Source organism: Silurus aristotelis (genome assembly GCF_946808225.1).
Source record: "Silurus aristotelis genome assembly, chromosome: 13".
Taxonomy (NCBI): Eukaryota; Metazoa; Chordata; class Actinopteri; order Siluriformes; family Siluridae; genus Silurus; species Silurus aristotelis.
Window position 1 is genome coordinate 26965275 of NC_139586.1, and position 16077 is coordinate 26981351.

A 16077-nucleotide genomic window follows, 5' to 3' on the forward strand; every position below is an offset into this window, starting at 1 on the left:
GGCATCCTTGTGGGGCGTTGGAGATATTTATCGGTTTATTAGGAACAGCAGCTACAACAACTGGACATTTTTTCAGCCAAATCTTCCATATACATCACTTTGACAGTTGCCCATCTAAAATAGGTACTTCACACCCAATGTAAACTTCTAAGAGTGGTTCTCACTGATCTCTTTACTACACACTAGGGATCTCTATAACCGAGGCTGATGCGATTTGCATCTCGATGCGTAGCCAACGATACAATACATTAAATACATAGTATGAAGCAGCTACCAATGGAATGCGATATGATTCACTTCTATTACTATACAGTGTGATTCAATTGAAATAATTTTGATTCAACACAATGTGATTCAATGCAAAACATAGCATTGGAAAAAATTACGATGCAATGCATGTTTTTAATTCATTGGTTCGGACAGACAGCAAATCATAACTTCACTTAAGTGCAATCTGATTTCTGAAGCAAAAAAAAAAAGGTTCAATAAAACCAGATGTTTTTTTCTTGTTCTGTCTCCAGGAAGATGCAGCTCCACCTCTGCCGTGTTAATGTTGCGATGTGCCATATTCACATAGCAGCAATGGTACTCTAAAATATTGGTCATGCTCTAAATAATAAAAGTATAGCGTATCTACTAATAATTGTATATAAATAAATAGTTTTTTATCTATGCAAATATGTTAAATATTGTCAACTTGTATTTGATGCAGACTTTTTAAATCGATGCTTCACATCGTTAACTTTTATGCCGATGCATTGTTGCGAATCGCTAAATACTACACACGCATACATTACTGGTCCAACTTGTATATGTACAGATACGTAGTTAAAGCCGTCATAGCATATTATGACCATAGAACTGCTGTAGACTGAGGATTACTGGCTGATGGACTGTTTCTTAGTCAAGCAGTAAAACCAAGGTAGAAAAGTCCTCAACAAACCTGCAGCACCTGACACACTCATATCATAACCATCAGTACCATGTCTTATAAAAGTGTTTGCCGAAAAAATGTTTTTGGAGAAAAAGTAACATTACATAACATTTAAAACCCAATATACATTATTTTCTTTCTATTTCATAGAAAATCTAAATCTTTGAATAAATTGTTTGAACCAGGTTTAATACTTACTGTACTCGACAGATTTCTGTATTCACTCTCTGAAGGATGAGGGCCTGATGAGAACTACAGAATGGAACCCATACAAAAGTCACAATATTCAGGCTATGCAGCATGTTTATATACTATGTGTAAGGTGTGTCTTTGCTGTCCAGGTCCTCTTAATCATACTCCACTAATCCAGGCCTAGACCCAGACAGCCCTTAATAATAAGTTGTTTCTATCAATAACACCCTGGGTGAGTGAATGATTACACCACTTACCATTTCCTTCAAACTGGTTTGCACGTCAAAAGCAGTCCTCCGATTATATGACCCTCTCAGCTGTTTTCATCAAACCCCACATTAACTAGCTACACAAATGTTATTACAACAAATCCTTCAATGTGCCTCCAATCGCCAACAAAATCAGATGGTTATGTTGCATATTAGGTCCATTCACAAATTAATCCATGCATAAAAGCCCAAATAGATCAGACTGAAGTGTGCTTTTCAATATCTTAGTCCTACATGGATCTTTATACGGACGTCATGCGGATGTCAGCACATGATGTCATGGACGGAGGTATCATCAGCAATAATCTGTTATTACATTTGAGCCTGTCCTATAATGAACGTTTAGCTTTGATGAGCATTTGCTAGATCTGTTCTACTTTGAGGTGCTGGAGTTTGCATTTTATTACATATTCTGGATATTTTGGAGTAATAAGAGCCTGTGATATTTGGTGATATAAGAATGCAATGATGAGACATAGGTTGCTAATTTAGTACATATATATATATATATATATATATATATATATATATATATATATATATATATATATATATATATATATAGGACATGTTTTGAAATCTTGGTGGGGACCAAAGTATCTTTGACAGTTTTGACCTTGTGGGGACATTTGGTCCCCATTATTATTATTTTTCTTTCTGAAACATTGGTGACTTTATGTGCTGTAATTCATGAATGGTTGAAAAATAGATATAATATATAATATCATATTAATCACAGAACGTTTTACATTCTTGCCACTTGTGAATTAATCCCTACAATGTGAACAATTGTCATGCATTAATAAAATTTCAAATTCAAATTGTATTTACATTCATACAGCGTACACTATATATATATATATATATATATATATATATATATATATATATATATATATATATATATACACACACACACACACACACACACACACACACACACACACACACACACACACCACACACACACACATATATATATATATATATATATATAGCCTTTTTTGTGTCTATTGTGTTATCAATGTGTGTGTGTACTGACATGCAGTTTACAGTAAATATTCTTTTTTTGTGTTGTCTATTGTGTTATTTATTTGTATTGTCTACTGTTATTTGTGTTGTCTATTTGTTACCTGTCTTGCCTATTGACTGTTATAATTTTATCTGCACAATGGAGCCTCTGGAGAAACAAAATTTCGCTTTGCTTTGCAACTTGATGCCTGGCTGTATGACAATGAAGTTCACTTTGACTTTAACTTTGAATATCTGGCAAATCATGTGAGATTAGAAAGAAGGTTCTTCATATATGAGGGGTGTTCAAGTAAAACTGGGACTTTAAAAATTAAAAAACTAATTTCAAAGAGTGGAAACAGCATTTATTTTTTTCAACATAAGCCTCTGCTACATTTATACATATATTGTCAATATGCCTAATCCATCCTAGGACAACCTGCCTCGCTTGTGCTGTCAACAGTGCTGAAATACTGACCTCCGAGAAACTCGTCGATTATCCAGGATCAGGTGTTCCACATGCTGAATGTTTACAGGAATGCATGCTGTGAGCTGGGAACCACCACGATGGGGATTGTCACTGAAGGAAATACGTCCATCTTTGAAAAGTTTACGCCATTCAAATTGCAGATATCCACGAGTTTTATGTCTTTGTTTAGCAACCATGTAAAACGAAAAGTCCTGGTTGACTTGATGCTACTTGTCGTTTACAGTTCTTTTGACTTTTCCAATTGTACCCTTTTCTACACAGAATATAAATAGTATGGACCCTAAGGATTTTAGACCCTTCGTGTAGAGTTGCATATATAACATTTACAACACATACACAGTAAATACAATATGGCCCACAATTCTGAGCACATTGAAATACATAAAATCGTTTTTTTTGTTTTTTTTCTAAAATTACAAACCGTAAATAAGAATTTTTCGAATGTAAAAAAAGCTATAAAAGGTAAGAAATTAAATACAATGTGAAATATATCAACCTTTTACATTATCCATTATGTCCTATCTGTTTCCCAGAGAAACTTGTTGTGCCCAGCTTTACACCATAACCATCTCATGGTGGAATCCATGAGTACATCATGTACAGTAGGAATGAGTGTATCATCATATGAATTTATTGGTACCATTATGTTTTAGTCAATGTAATGTAGGTGGTGTGGAGAGAGAGAGAGAGAGAGAGAGAGAGAGAGAGAGAGAGAGCTGGAAGCTGAACCTCATGTTCTGCAGTGGGAGTCTGTGCCTCAGCAAGTCATTCCAAATCCCTGAAATCTCTGAGCTCCTCAAGGAACCCACACAGGCGGAATGAGACCTCACTGAGCTCAGCATGTCTTTCAAGGTAATGGCTTTTTTAGGTGTTTTTTTTAATTATTATTATTTATAACGAGGTTTGGACTACAGGGGAATGTGCTCATGTAGCATGTTCTTCTCAGGCGCCGATAGAAACCTGATCTCAGATGCGCCCTTTGCAGTGATCAGGCTACAGGAGCTGGAGAACCGCCTTCCTGCTGCCTCATACTCTGCTCTGTGCACCAGGACTATTCATCTAAAATCTTTTGTTTTCTGGATATTTATATTCTCGCACATGCAATAATGCTTATTTAGGCTGCGTCCCGAACCGCATACTATATTTATTTATTGGCAAAAAAAAATACTACGACGTATTGTAGAGATGAATGCTCGCATCTGGGAGATGGCAATGTTTTATACGCCGCCATGTAAAATATAGCGACTCGTAATGACGTGAGATTTTTGCGCGGTCACGGCTTGTTTTGACATTGTGGTTTGAGACGCGGCCAGGTTTGTGCGCAGGCGCAGGAGGCACACGTGTTTGAATGTGCGTCAAAGAGTTTAAACGTTACTAGTGGAGGTTCAGGGTGGATATATATATATATATATATATATATATATATATATATATATATATATATACACACACACACACACACACACACACACACACACACACACACACAGTTCAATAGAATTTAGGATTTAGTTGTGGTAACTGGGCAGGTCGACTGTTTGCTCTCTAAAAACACTTACATGACTTAGACAGATGTTTCTGCTCATTGTCTTGTTGTATGGTGAAGTCGTTTTCAATGAGCCGGGAATTGCATGGTTTATGGTGGAGTATGGTGTATGGTTGCCATGTTGGTTCAGGATTTCATTTCACTCGGAATGAATCTCCAACCTTCCCTGCTCCAAAAACAACCTCAAACCATTAAGCTTCAACGACCATGCTTGACTGTGGGGTGACACAGTCTGCTAAAATTGTCTCTCCCATTTTCCATCAAGTTCTTCTGCTAGACAAAACATTTCAAACTCATCTGTCTGCAAAGGAAAACACAAGATATACACTAAATGTCAAAAGTATTAAAACATCTGACTTCTATATATAAAAAAAAAACTGTTACCACAAACTTGGATGCAAACAATTGTATAGGACGCCTGTGTATGTGGTTGTGTTGTTTCAGCATGACAATGCCCCTGTGCACAAAGCCAGCTCCATGAAGATATGGTTTACATGGGCTGGAGTGGAAGATCTCCTCCTATAGAGCTTTGAGATGAATGTGAATGCTGCCTGCAACCCAGGCCTCCTTAACTTACCTCCATCAGTACCTGACTTTACTAACACCCTTGTGGCTGAATAAATCTACAAGAATCTCCACCAGAACACTTTAAAATCCACTTGGACTTCTTACCAGAAGAGTGGAGGTCATGATAACAGAAAATGGGAACTAAATGTGGAATCGGATGTTCAAAAAGCACATACCAATCTTATGGTCAAACGTCCAGAAACATTTATTCATATAATGTTTTAATAGCACAAATGTTATCCCTTGCAGAAGGAAACACCCTTGGCGAACGCTGCGTTTTGGGCAGCCAGGAAGGGGAATCTGGCTCTTCTTCAGCTGTTGCTAAACAGTGGCCGTGTGGACATCGACTGCAAAGACACTGTAGGAGAGCTTCATCTACATTCATTATTACAATTATTCATTCAGGACATACACTTTATTAAAGACAGACTAACACCATACTTTCTTTAAAATATAGCCTATTTTATTCCTTATGCTTTTCTGACCAGTATGGTACCTCAGCTCTGATGGTGGCTTCCTACAGTGGCTATTATGACTGTGTGAGGGAGCTCATCATGCAAGGAGCTGACATCAACCTGCAGAGGGAGGTAAGGCAGCTGGGTTGATGATGTATGGCCTGTTTGAAAGGTTTGCTGATCTGACTGATTGTGGGATTTTTTTATGACGATTAGGATGAGTACTTTAAGTGCCTGAAAGGGTCGATAACACCTGCATAATTAATGTACAAAAATGGTTTGTATGTTTTTTATACAAACACATACCCTCTAAAAAATGGCAAAAGTGCCACAAACAAACAAACAATAATTGTAGCAAAAACTGTAGACGAATAAGTGTTGCAAGCAAACAAAAAGTGCAGAATAGAAACAAAATACTAATAAATAATCTAAGAATAAATGCAGAACACAAACAAAAAAGTGTAGCAAACAAACAAAACTTACAATAAAGCAAATGTGCAGCAAACGAGAAAAAAAACAAGCAAAGAATAAATGCAGCAAACAATCAAAAAAGTGTAACAAACAAAAACATTAAGCAAAGCAAGCAAACATAAAGTGCAAAATTTATACAAACAAAAAGTGCAGCCAACAAGCAAAAGAAATAAGCAAGCGCAGAGTTGCAGCAAACAAACCAAAATGAAGCAAAGGATGAATGCAGCTAACAAGAAATGCAACAACCAAACAAACAAAAAGTGCAGCAGAAAGACAAAAAGACTAAGTAAATAAATGCAGCGAATGAAATAATTGCAGCAAACAAACAAAAACAACAAGTGAAATGCAAAAATAATTATGCAACAAACAAACAGTGCATGTAGCAAATAACCAAACAAACAAGAAGAGCAGTAGACAAACAGACGAACAAAAAAATTAAAGAACCATTTTATTCTGCTGAGGTTATTGTGGAGGTTATCTGGTGAAAAACAAGTGGTGGAAAATTGGGGCAGTAATTATGTCAGTAAGACAAACTGTGTGTGTGTGTGTGTGTGTGTGTGTGTGTGTGTGTGTGTGTGTGTGTGTGTGTGTGTGTGTGTGTGTGTGTCTGTGTGTGTGTGTCTGTGTGTGTGTGTGTGTGTGTGTGTGTGTGTGTGTGTGTGTGTGTGTGTGTGTGTGATTGTTTCTTCAGACAGGTTCAACAGCCCTGTTCTTCGCAGCACAGCAGGGGCACGATGACATCGTCAAGCTCCTGTTTGAGTTCGGAGCTTCCACAGAATTCCAGACGAAGGTACTCAGGAGATGAAGTGTGTGTAATTATGCAGCTCGATTACAAACTCATAGCTGTGTATGGATCTTCATCAGTCAGCATGCATCACTCTGGGGATGAGATACACACAAACGTTCACAGAATGTTTAATAAAACCTTTGCACGAACGTATAGTCTGCTTTTTATGAGACAAAGAGTTTGGAAAAAAGTGAGTCAGAGAGTCAACCCTTAGTAATTAGGAGGCAGGAAATCTGCTGACCAGTGTTACCTGTGAGTTTATACTTGCTCCGGCTGCACAGCTCCAGACAGCATGGATCTGCATTAATTACACAGATTACATCCTCTATTATAGATAAAGTCGCCAAGTTTTTTTTGCGAATGAAACAGCGTAAAACTTCTATACTTGTTTTAACCAATAAGCTCCAATAGTGGCTAAGATTTACTGCCAGCAAAAGATATCCTTTATACCATGGTCCATCTACCATATAAACATTTTACAATTCTATTTATTTGCTTTGTTCGCCCATCTGTCGTTTGAATTCTTAAAAAAAAAAACAGGGCTTGATTACCAGACATAGGCTTGACTTGCAGATTACAGGCTCATACAGCAAGTCATATTGTTGTTGAAGTGTTGAAATGATACTGAGAAGGTTAGCATGATCTCTGTCTATGGATAAGTGAATTCTTCCTAACATCCTATTTTATTGCAACAGAACACAATACAGATTTTTTGAATTATATTCATAAAAGTGGTGTGTTTATGCTGTGTTACTTTCTGCAGGACGGTGGTACGGCCCTATGTTCTGCCTGCCAGAGTGGTCACTCCAAAGTAGTGGAGACGCTGCTCAAGAATGGAGCCAACATCCATGACCAGCTTAGTGTTAGTGTCTTCTCTTCAATTTGAACTTTTTCATACCAGCCTGTAGGGTGCAGTGGTGGACGAACTACACAAACCATGTACTTGAGTTAAAGTAGAGATAAATTCCTCCAGTGAAAGTAAAAGTGCTCCCTTTAAACTTTCACTTGTACTTAAGTATCCAAAGTGCTATGATTTATTATGACTATAATGTTCCTATTATCATTTATTTCACAAGACTATTTGCTTAATCAACTCAGTTTATGTGTAAAGACTCGAATGTGACTCTCAGCACACTGATCTATTAATAGAATGATATTAATGACTCCAACACTGATTGATTTCTATTACAATGATCATGAACCCAAAACCTTCTTTTCAACTACATCAACTAGAAAATCACACAAATAAGGCCAAAGATGTTGTGGCGAATCCGAGTCAGGAGTTCCTTCAACCATATATTCTTCTTAGAATGTTTTGCTTGCTGTTGAATTGACACTGAACTGTACCGTATGTTGGTGATAAGTAGATACCACCACCCCAACCGACCCTGATTGGTGATTTGCTGCGTGTTTGACCAGTTTTTATTCTCATAAATAAAAAGGAACGAATGATTTCGCAAAATGTAGTTGAATAAAAAGTCAGATATTTGACTTTGAAATGTAGTGAAATTGAAGTAAAAGTCTCCCCAAAACAAAATACTTCAATGAAGTGCAGGTACGTGAAAAAGCAACTTAAGTACAGTAACGAATTAAGTTGCATCTCAGCGAGTTGAGTCTCAGACTGCTGTCATAACACTGCTGGGAATTTATTTTGGGCTGACACCTGATAAGCCCATTAGATGCATTCGAATGCCACTTGGGAAGCGAAAGCATGCAATGAGCTATTGTATAATCAGATAATATTTTAATAAAATGTATAACATTTTACATTGGCTTAGTTGGTGCATTGTTCCAAAATGTAGAGCTTAATATAATATAGATTTCACTATAGTTTATAGATGTTTACTCACTGTTCAGCAGACACTCACTGTGTTCTCTCTCACATTTCAGGACGGTGCCACTCCCCTGTTTCTAGCCTCTCAGGAAGGTCATGTGACCATCGTCCGTCAGCTGTTGTCATCCGGAGCCAAAGTAAACCAGCCTCGTGAGGTAAGAGGATCCTTTCCCCATCCTCTTAATAATGCATCGTGTCTACAGCAAGAGTTCTTGTACACTGTAAGTTCTTTTCTTGATGTCTGGTTTATGTGCTATTTGTCTCAGGATGGCACCACACCCCTGTGGATAGCAGCCCAGATGGGACACAGCGAAGTTGTGAAAGTTCTGCTACTGCGTGGCGCTGAACGAGATGCTTTCAGAAACGTATGGCACTTATTTTATTATTGAAGCAAAATAATAATACCACGGCCAACAATTTATGTGACGTTTTCCCTTTCTAATGCAGCCATGCACATAAGATACACACCAGCAGGGTAAAAGTATTGGGACACACCTCTTGAATTCAGTTGTATAAATTCAAGCAGCTAACCATGTAGTCTGCTATTACAAACATTTGTGAGACGGCTTAGTGCATTCAACTGTGGTACTGTGATGGGGTTCCTCCTTTGCAGTTCATGAAATTTCATCCCTGCTAGATATTCCTAAGCCTGTAACTCTAAGCGCTATTATTGGAAAGTGAAAGTGTTTAGGGACAGCAACAACTCACGGATCAGGGGCACCGAGTGCTGAGTTCATGGTTCGTAAAAGTCGCAGACGTTTTGCCGAATCTATAGCTGAAGAGTTCTGAACTTCCACTGCCATTGATATCAGCACGCAAACTGTGTGGCAGGAGCTTAATGGAATTGGTGTTCAAAGGCTGTGTAGCTGCATTTAAGCCTTGCGTCACCAGGTACATTGCCAAGTGTCAGATGGTGCTGTGGGAATGTGTTTTGGGGTGTGACCAATCATTGGGTCTGATGGGTGAGAGCAGGTTTTGGCGGATGTTAGATGAACGCTAACTGAATGCATTGTTCCAGATGTAAACTTCGGTGGAGCAGGGATAATGGTATAGGCTGTTTTTTTTGGTGGTCAGGCTCGGCCCCTTACTTCTGTTAAAGAGCAATCTTAATTCTACAGCAAACCAAGTCAAGAAAATTCTGTATTCAATGGTTTTGGAAAGGTTTAGAGAAGGTGCTTTGCTATTCTGCACAAATCAGGGTTCATGAAGACATGGTTGGATGACCTTAACCCCATCGGACAGCCTTAGAAAGCCAAGCTTTCTCATCTAACTACAGTGCCTGATCTAAAACAAAAGGCTCTATTTGATGAATGGCAAAGATTCCCACACTACTCGTGTTGTTTTGTGTAGCACCAGGGTTCTGAAGAAACATTGTCTCGTTTCACTGCGTCAGCTATACATGGTTAAAATGACAATTCTTGACTTGACTTTGTTCGAAATGAGCAGCTTCTTAAGAGTGAAGTAAATAAAGCCATCTACACTATATCTCAAAAGTATTGGGTCACCCGACCTTTCCTACTATATATAGTTCTTTTCCAAACTGTAACCACAAATCTGGAGGCATTCAATTGTACAGGAGATCTTTAGATGGCGCTATAATACAATTTTGTATTCTCTTGAACTTGAACTTGACCTGAAAACCTAAATCTGTTCCATCATTGCAATGCTCCTTTGCACAAAGTGAGCTCCTTGAAGATCTGGTTTACATGCTTTGGAGAGGAAGATCTTGTTGGAATCTGATACGTGCAGCTACGGGAAGCCAGTGGAGAAATGCCCAGCAGTGTGGCGGTGTGGGAGAACTCGGGCAGGTTGATAATTGAGTTGGATCATTGAGTTGCAGTCTTAAAATGACAAGAGACTGAAAAAGCGTCTGAGCATCCAGTTTGGATAAAAATGTTTGAATCCTTCTGACGTTGTAGAGAAGAAACCAACAAGAGCGTGTCACATTAGCAACATGTGAGGAAAAGGACAGTTGATTGGGCTGAAGATAAGATGAGAGAGTTGTGTAAAGACACCTCTCTTCACACACTCACCTCCCCCTTGTCCCTTGTCCCCCCCCCCCCCTGTTTTTTTTTCCCTGTCTGGAAAAAAACAAGTTTTAATCATAATTATTATATTTTTGTAATTATCTGTCGAAAGGACGGCTCCACTGCACTGTTCAAAGCTGCACACAACGGACACTACAACGTCATAGAGGAGCTTCTAAAGTTCAGCCCGTCTCTTGGTCTTCTGAAGGTAGGACTCCATGCTGTTCATGTACAAAATGTGGAGCGTGTTAACGTTTGAAATTGTTCCTGCATGGGAGATGATCTACAGCTACTACATAGCGCACTTTCCATCAATACCTAATTACCTGAAAGCAGTATACAAGGTACAGTGGTGTGAAAAAGTGTTTGCCCCCTTCCCTGATTTCTTAATTTTTTACATGTTTGTCACACTTTAATGTTTCAGATCATCAAACTAATTTCAATATTAGTAGAAGATAACACAAAGTAACACAACATGCAGTTTTTAAATAGAGGTTTTTATTATTGAGGGAAAACAAAATCCAAAACTACATGGCCCTGTGTGAAAAAGTGTTTGATCTGAATATTAAAGTGTGACAAACATGCAAAATATTCAGAAATCAGGACCACTGTATGTGTCCTACTGTTCTTGCAGATCTGAATTGTGGAGGCATAATTTTTCCATTGTACATTAAATACTGGTTTGTGTGTTTAGAATGGTTCTACGGTGCTTCATGCTGCTGTCATGGGCGGAGATCTGAAAACTGTGAAGCTTCTGCTGAATGCAAATGCCGATCCTACTTTACGCAATCAGGTGTGTGATGGCGTGTATGAAGCAGAAGTTGGTAAATACAATCAGACAGTAAAGGAGGTGTGTTCATCGCACAAATCAAACACAGTGAAGGAGGCGTGGCCACTGTACATATCAGACACAGTTAAGGAGGTGTGGCCAAAAGATTGCTTATGATAGATAGATAGATAGATAGATAGATAGATAGATAGATAGATAGATAGATAGATAGATAGATAGATAGATAGATAGATAGATAGATAGATAGATAGATAGATACTCAAAAGATATTTATTTTAACTTGTATTTACTATTATAAGCAGAAGAACTGAGTCAAATCAAATGACTCAAAACAATGAACAGCAGTATGTACAATACAAGTTTGGGATTCATAGATAGTGTTACTCTAGCGGCATCTAGTGGACAATCTTCAAATAACACCTTTATTTTCCCAGTCCTGAAATTCTTCCTTTCTGAAAAAGCTGTTAGTGCCACCCAGGAGCAATCCACAGTGTGTATAGTGTAACAGAAAATTGGTAATAACTCTAGAAATGTTACATAAATCATGTCTTGAGTATATAATATTAATGTTTCTAATAATAAGTTTTCATGTTTCCACAGAATCATGAGCTACCAGAGGATCTCACAAAGAACGAGCGCATCCTGAGGATTCTGCGGCTGCAGTTCTTAAATGGAGAAAGTTGATGACTGTTCCTCTTGGCCTTTAGAGTTTTATAGCCTTTGGTTTTTCTTTTGCCTGACTTAAAAATGCACTAAAAACCAAGCCAAAAGAGGAACTGCAACCAAAGTTCTTTTTAAATGGTGCCTGATTATATTTTCAGCTTTAAAAAACGTCGACAAGAAATTCATGATTGCAAACAAACAGCATCTTTGTGGAAAAACTGTAAATTCATTTTAATTTGGCATGCCACACTACTGTTGAAGATGGTGCAGTTAAGATCCCTGTTATATCTTACAAAAATGGTGCAACCATAGATTTTTTATAGCAAAGAAAACCATAGCAAAGAAAAATCAAACCCGGTCTATCCATTATAACTCACCCACAATCATATAGCTGTTTAAGCTTGAAGCTTTATGCAGTGTTTTTCTGAACTACAGTTATTGCGTTTGGTATTTGAATTTGTTTAACTACTGGTGCTTAAATATTGTAAAGTATTTTGCAAAATGTATCTGTGAAAAGTGTGTATATTTGTGAAATAAATACTGCAATGAAATCCAAAAAAGTCAAACACTATTATTTTGTGGGACCGCATTCATCATGACATTTTTCTCGATAAACGTAGGAGATGTCACAACATTTATTTCCATCCAGAGTTGGACGTTGGAAGTTAGGCCATGTTGTAAAGTCTTCACAAGGACATCCTAAGGATTCTCAATGGAGAATCCGTGGTGGCCAATGTGAATCAGATGTCGAATGAACCGTGCCTTTGTGATTTGAGCGCGATTAATCCTGGTAAGAAAAATCTATGATAAAAAAAAAAAACTGGTCCTTTAGTATATTCAGGTTAGTCAACTAATTTTAGACGTGAACAACTGAAACAACCTCAGATCATAACACTGCCCCCTACAGGATTGTAAAGTAATCACCAGGAACCCTTTTATTATTATTATTATTATTATTATTATTATTATTATTATTATTGATATTATTATTATTATTGATATTATTATTATTATTATTATTATTTTACAGAATAATAAGTATTTGGCTGTAAAATATTTATGAATCCCCTGAATTCTGTGTGACTTATAGAAAATAAATGAGACTTTTAGATAATGCTCATGAAGGATCTTATATTATTTATTTATTTATTTATTTATTTATTTATTTATTTATTTCTTCTTCTTCTTTCGGCTGCTCCCATTAGGGGGCGCCACAGCGGATCATCCGTCTCCATACCACCCTGTCCTCTACATCTGCCTCTTTTACACCAACTACCTGCATGTCTTCCCTCACCACATCCATGAACCTCCTCCTTGGCCTTCCTCTTTTCCTCCTACCTGGTGGCTCCATCTTCAGCATTTTTCTACCAATATAATTCATGTCCCTTCTCTGCACATGTCCAAACCATCTCAATCTCGCCTCCCTCACCTTGTCACCAAAACATCCTACATGCGCTGTCCCTCTAATAATCTCATTTCTAATCTTGTCCATCCTCGTCACTCCCAACGAAAACCTCAACATCTTCAGCTCTGCTACCTCCAGCTCTGCTTCCTGCCTTTTACTCAATGCCACTGTCTCTAATCCATACAACATCGCAGGTCTCACCACAGTCCTATAAACTTTCCCTTTCATTCTTGCAGATACCCTACTATCACAAATCACTCCTGCTATCACTCTTCTCCACCCACTCCACCCTGCCTGCACTCTTTTCTTTACTTCTCTAACACACTTTCCATTACTTTGCACTGTTGACCCCAGGTACCTGAACTCCTCCACCTGGATGGTCACCTCTTCTCTCAGCCTGGCTTCCACTACTCTTTCCCATAACTGGTGTGAAACTCAAACTCATGGTGTGACTGATCAACTTAATTCCCCTGTAGTTACTGCAGGTCTGCACATCTCCCTTATGCTTAAAGATCGGTACCAGCACACTTCTCCATTCCTCAGGCATCTTCTCACCTTCCAAAATCCTGTTAAACAATCTGGTTAAAAACTCCACTGCCATCTCTCCTAAACATCTCCACTCTTCTACCGGTATGTCATCTGGTCCAACCGACTTTCCACTCTTCATCCTTTTAATCGCTCCTCCTTACTAATGCTATCTACAGTGAGGAAAATAAGTATTTGAACACCCTGCTATTTTGCAAGTTCTCCCACTTAGAAATCATGGAGGGGTCTGAAATTGTCATCGTAGGTGCATGTCCACTGTGAGAGACATAATCTAAAAAAAAAATCCAGAAATCACAATGTATGATTTTTTAACTATTTATTTGTATGATACAGCTGCAAATAAGTATTTGAACACCTGAGAAAGTCAATGTTAATATTTGGTACAGTAGCCTTTGTTTGCAATTACAGAGGTCAAACTTTTCCTGTAGTTTTTCACCAGGTTTGCACACACTGCAGGAGGGATTTTGGCCCACTCCTCCACACAGATCTTCTCTAGATCAGTCAGGTTTCTGGCCTGTCGCTGAGAAACAAAGAGTTTGAGCTCCCTCCAAAGATTCTCTATTGGGTTTAGGTCTGGAGACTGGCTAGGCCACGCCAGAACCTTGATATGCTTCTTACAGAGCCACTCCTTGGTTATCCTGGCTGTGTGCTTCAGGTCATTGTCATGTTGGAAGACCCAGCCTCGACCGATCTTCAATGCTCTAACTGAGGGAAGGTTGTTCCCCAAAATCTCGCAATACATGGCCCCTGTCATCCTCTCCTTAATACAGTGCAGTCGCCCTGTCCCATGTGCAGAAAAACACCCCCAAAGCATAATGCTACCACCTCCATGCTTCACTGTAGGGATGGTGTTCTTGGGATGTTACTCATCATTCTTCTTCCTTCAAACATGTTTAGTGGAATTATGACCCAAAAGTTCTATTTTGGTCTCATATGACCACATGACTTTCTCCCATGACTCCTCTGGATCATCCAAATGGTCATTGGCAAACTTAAGACGTGCCTGGACATGTGCTGGTTTAAGCAGGGGAACCTTCCGCGCCATGCATGATTTCAAACCATGACGTCTTAGTGTATTACCAACAGTAACTTTGAAAACGGTGGTCCCAGCTCTTTTCAGGCCGTTGACCAGCTCCTCCTGTGTAGTTCTGGGCTGATTTCTCACCTTCCTTAGGATCATTGAGACCCCACGAAGTGAGATCTTGCATGGAGCCCCAGTCTGAGGGAGATTGACAGTCATGTTTAGCTTCTTCCATTTTCTAATGATTGCTTCAACAGTGGACATTTTTTCACTAAGCTGCTTGGCAATTTCCCCGTAGCCCTTTCCAGCCTTGTGGAGGTGTACAATTTTGTCTCTAATGTCTTTGGACAGCTCTTTGGTCTTGGCCATGTTAGTAGTTGGATTCTTACTGATTGTATGGGGTGGACAGGTGTCTTTATGCAGCTAACAACCTCAAACAGGTGCATCTAATTTAGGATAATAAATGTAGTGGAGGTGGACATTTTAAAGGCAGACTAACAGGTCTTTGAGGGACAGAATTCTAGCTGATACACAGGTGTTCAAATACTTATTTGCAGCTGTATCATACAAATAAATAGTTTAATAATTGTGATTTCTGGTTTTTTTTTTTTTTAGATTATGTCTCTCACAGTGGACATGCACCTACGATGACAATTTCAGACCCCTCCATGATTTCTAAGTGGGAGAACTTGCAAAATAGCAGGGTGTTCAAATACTTATTTTCCTCACTGTACATCCTGCTTCACCAGCTCCACACCATCCAACCTTCTCTCTCTCTGATTTTCCTCATTCATCAGCTGCTCAAAATACTCCCTTCACCTTCTTAACACACTCTCCTCACTAGTCAACACATTTTTATTTCCATCCTTTATTGCTCTAACTTGCAGCACATCCTTCCCTGCTCGGTCCCTCTGCCTGGCCAATCGGTATAAATCCTTTTCTCCTTCCTTAGTGTCCAACCTCTCATACAGCTCCTCATATGCCTTTTCCTTGGCTTTCGCCACATCCCTCTTTACCTGCTGCCGCATCTCCTTGTACTCCTGCCTACTTTTCTCATTACTTTGTCTGT

At 38.7% G+C, this 16077-nt stretch overlaps 1 protein-coding gene across 2 annotated transcripts; it reads left to right on the forward strand.

The window, feature by feature from the left end:
* Nucleotides 1-3463: 3463 nt before the first annotated feature.
* ankrd29 (ankyrin repeat domain 29) lies at nt 3464-12596 on the forward strand. Of its 2 annotated transcripts, XM_083557864.1 has the most exons (10): nt 3464-3748; nt 5259-5369; nt 5498-5596; nt 6627-6725; nt 7486-7584; nt 8613-8711; nt 8823-8921; nt 10696-10791; nt 11278-11376; nt 11974-12596. In XM_083557864.1, exons 1-10 carry the CDS (start codon nt 3737-3739, stop codon nt 12055-12057), a joined length of 897 nt encoding a protein of 298 aa, XP_083413990.1. In that variant the 5' UTR covers nt 3464-3736; the 3' UTR covers nt 12058-12596. The 2 variants fall into 2 exon arrangements, with proteins under 2 accessions (XP_083413990.1, XP_083413989.1); XM_083557863.1 differs by having other exon boundaries at nt 8613-8921.
* The last annotated feature ends 3481 nt before the right edge of the window (nt 12597-16077 follow it).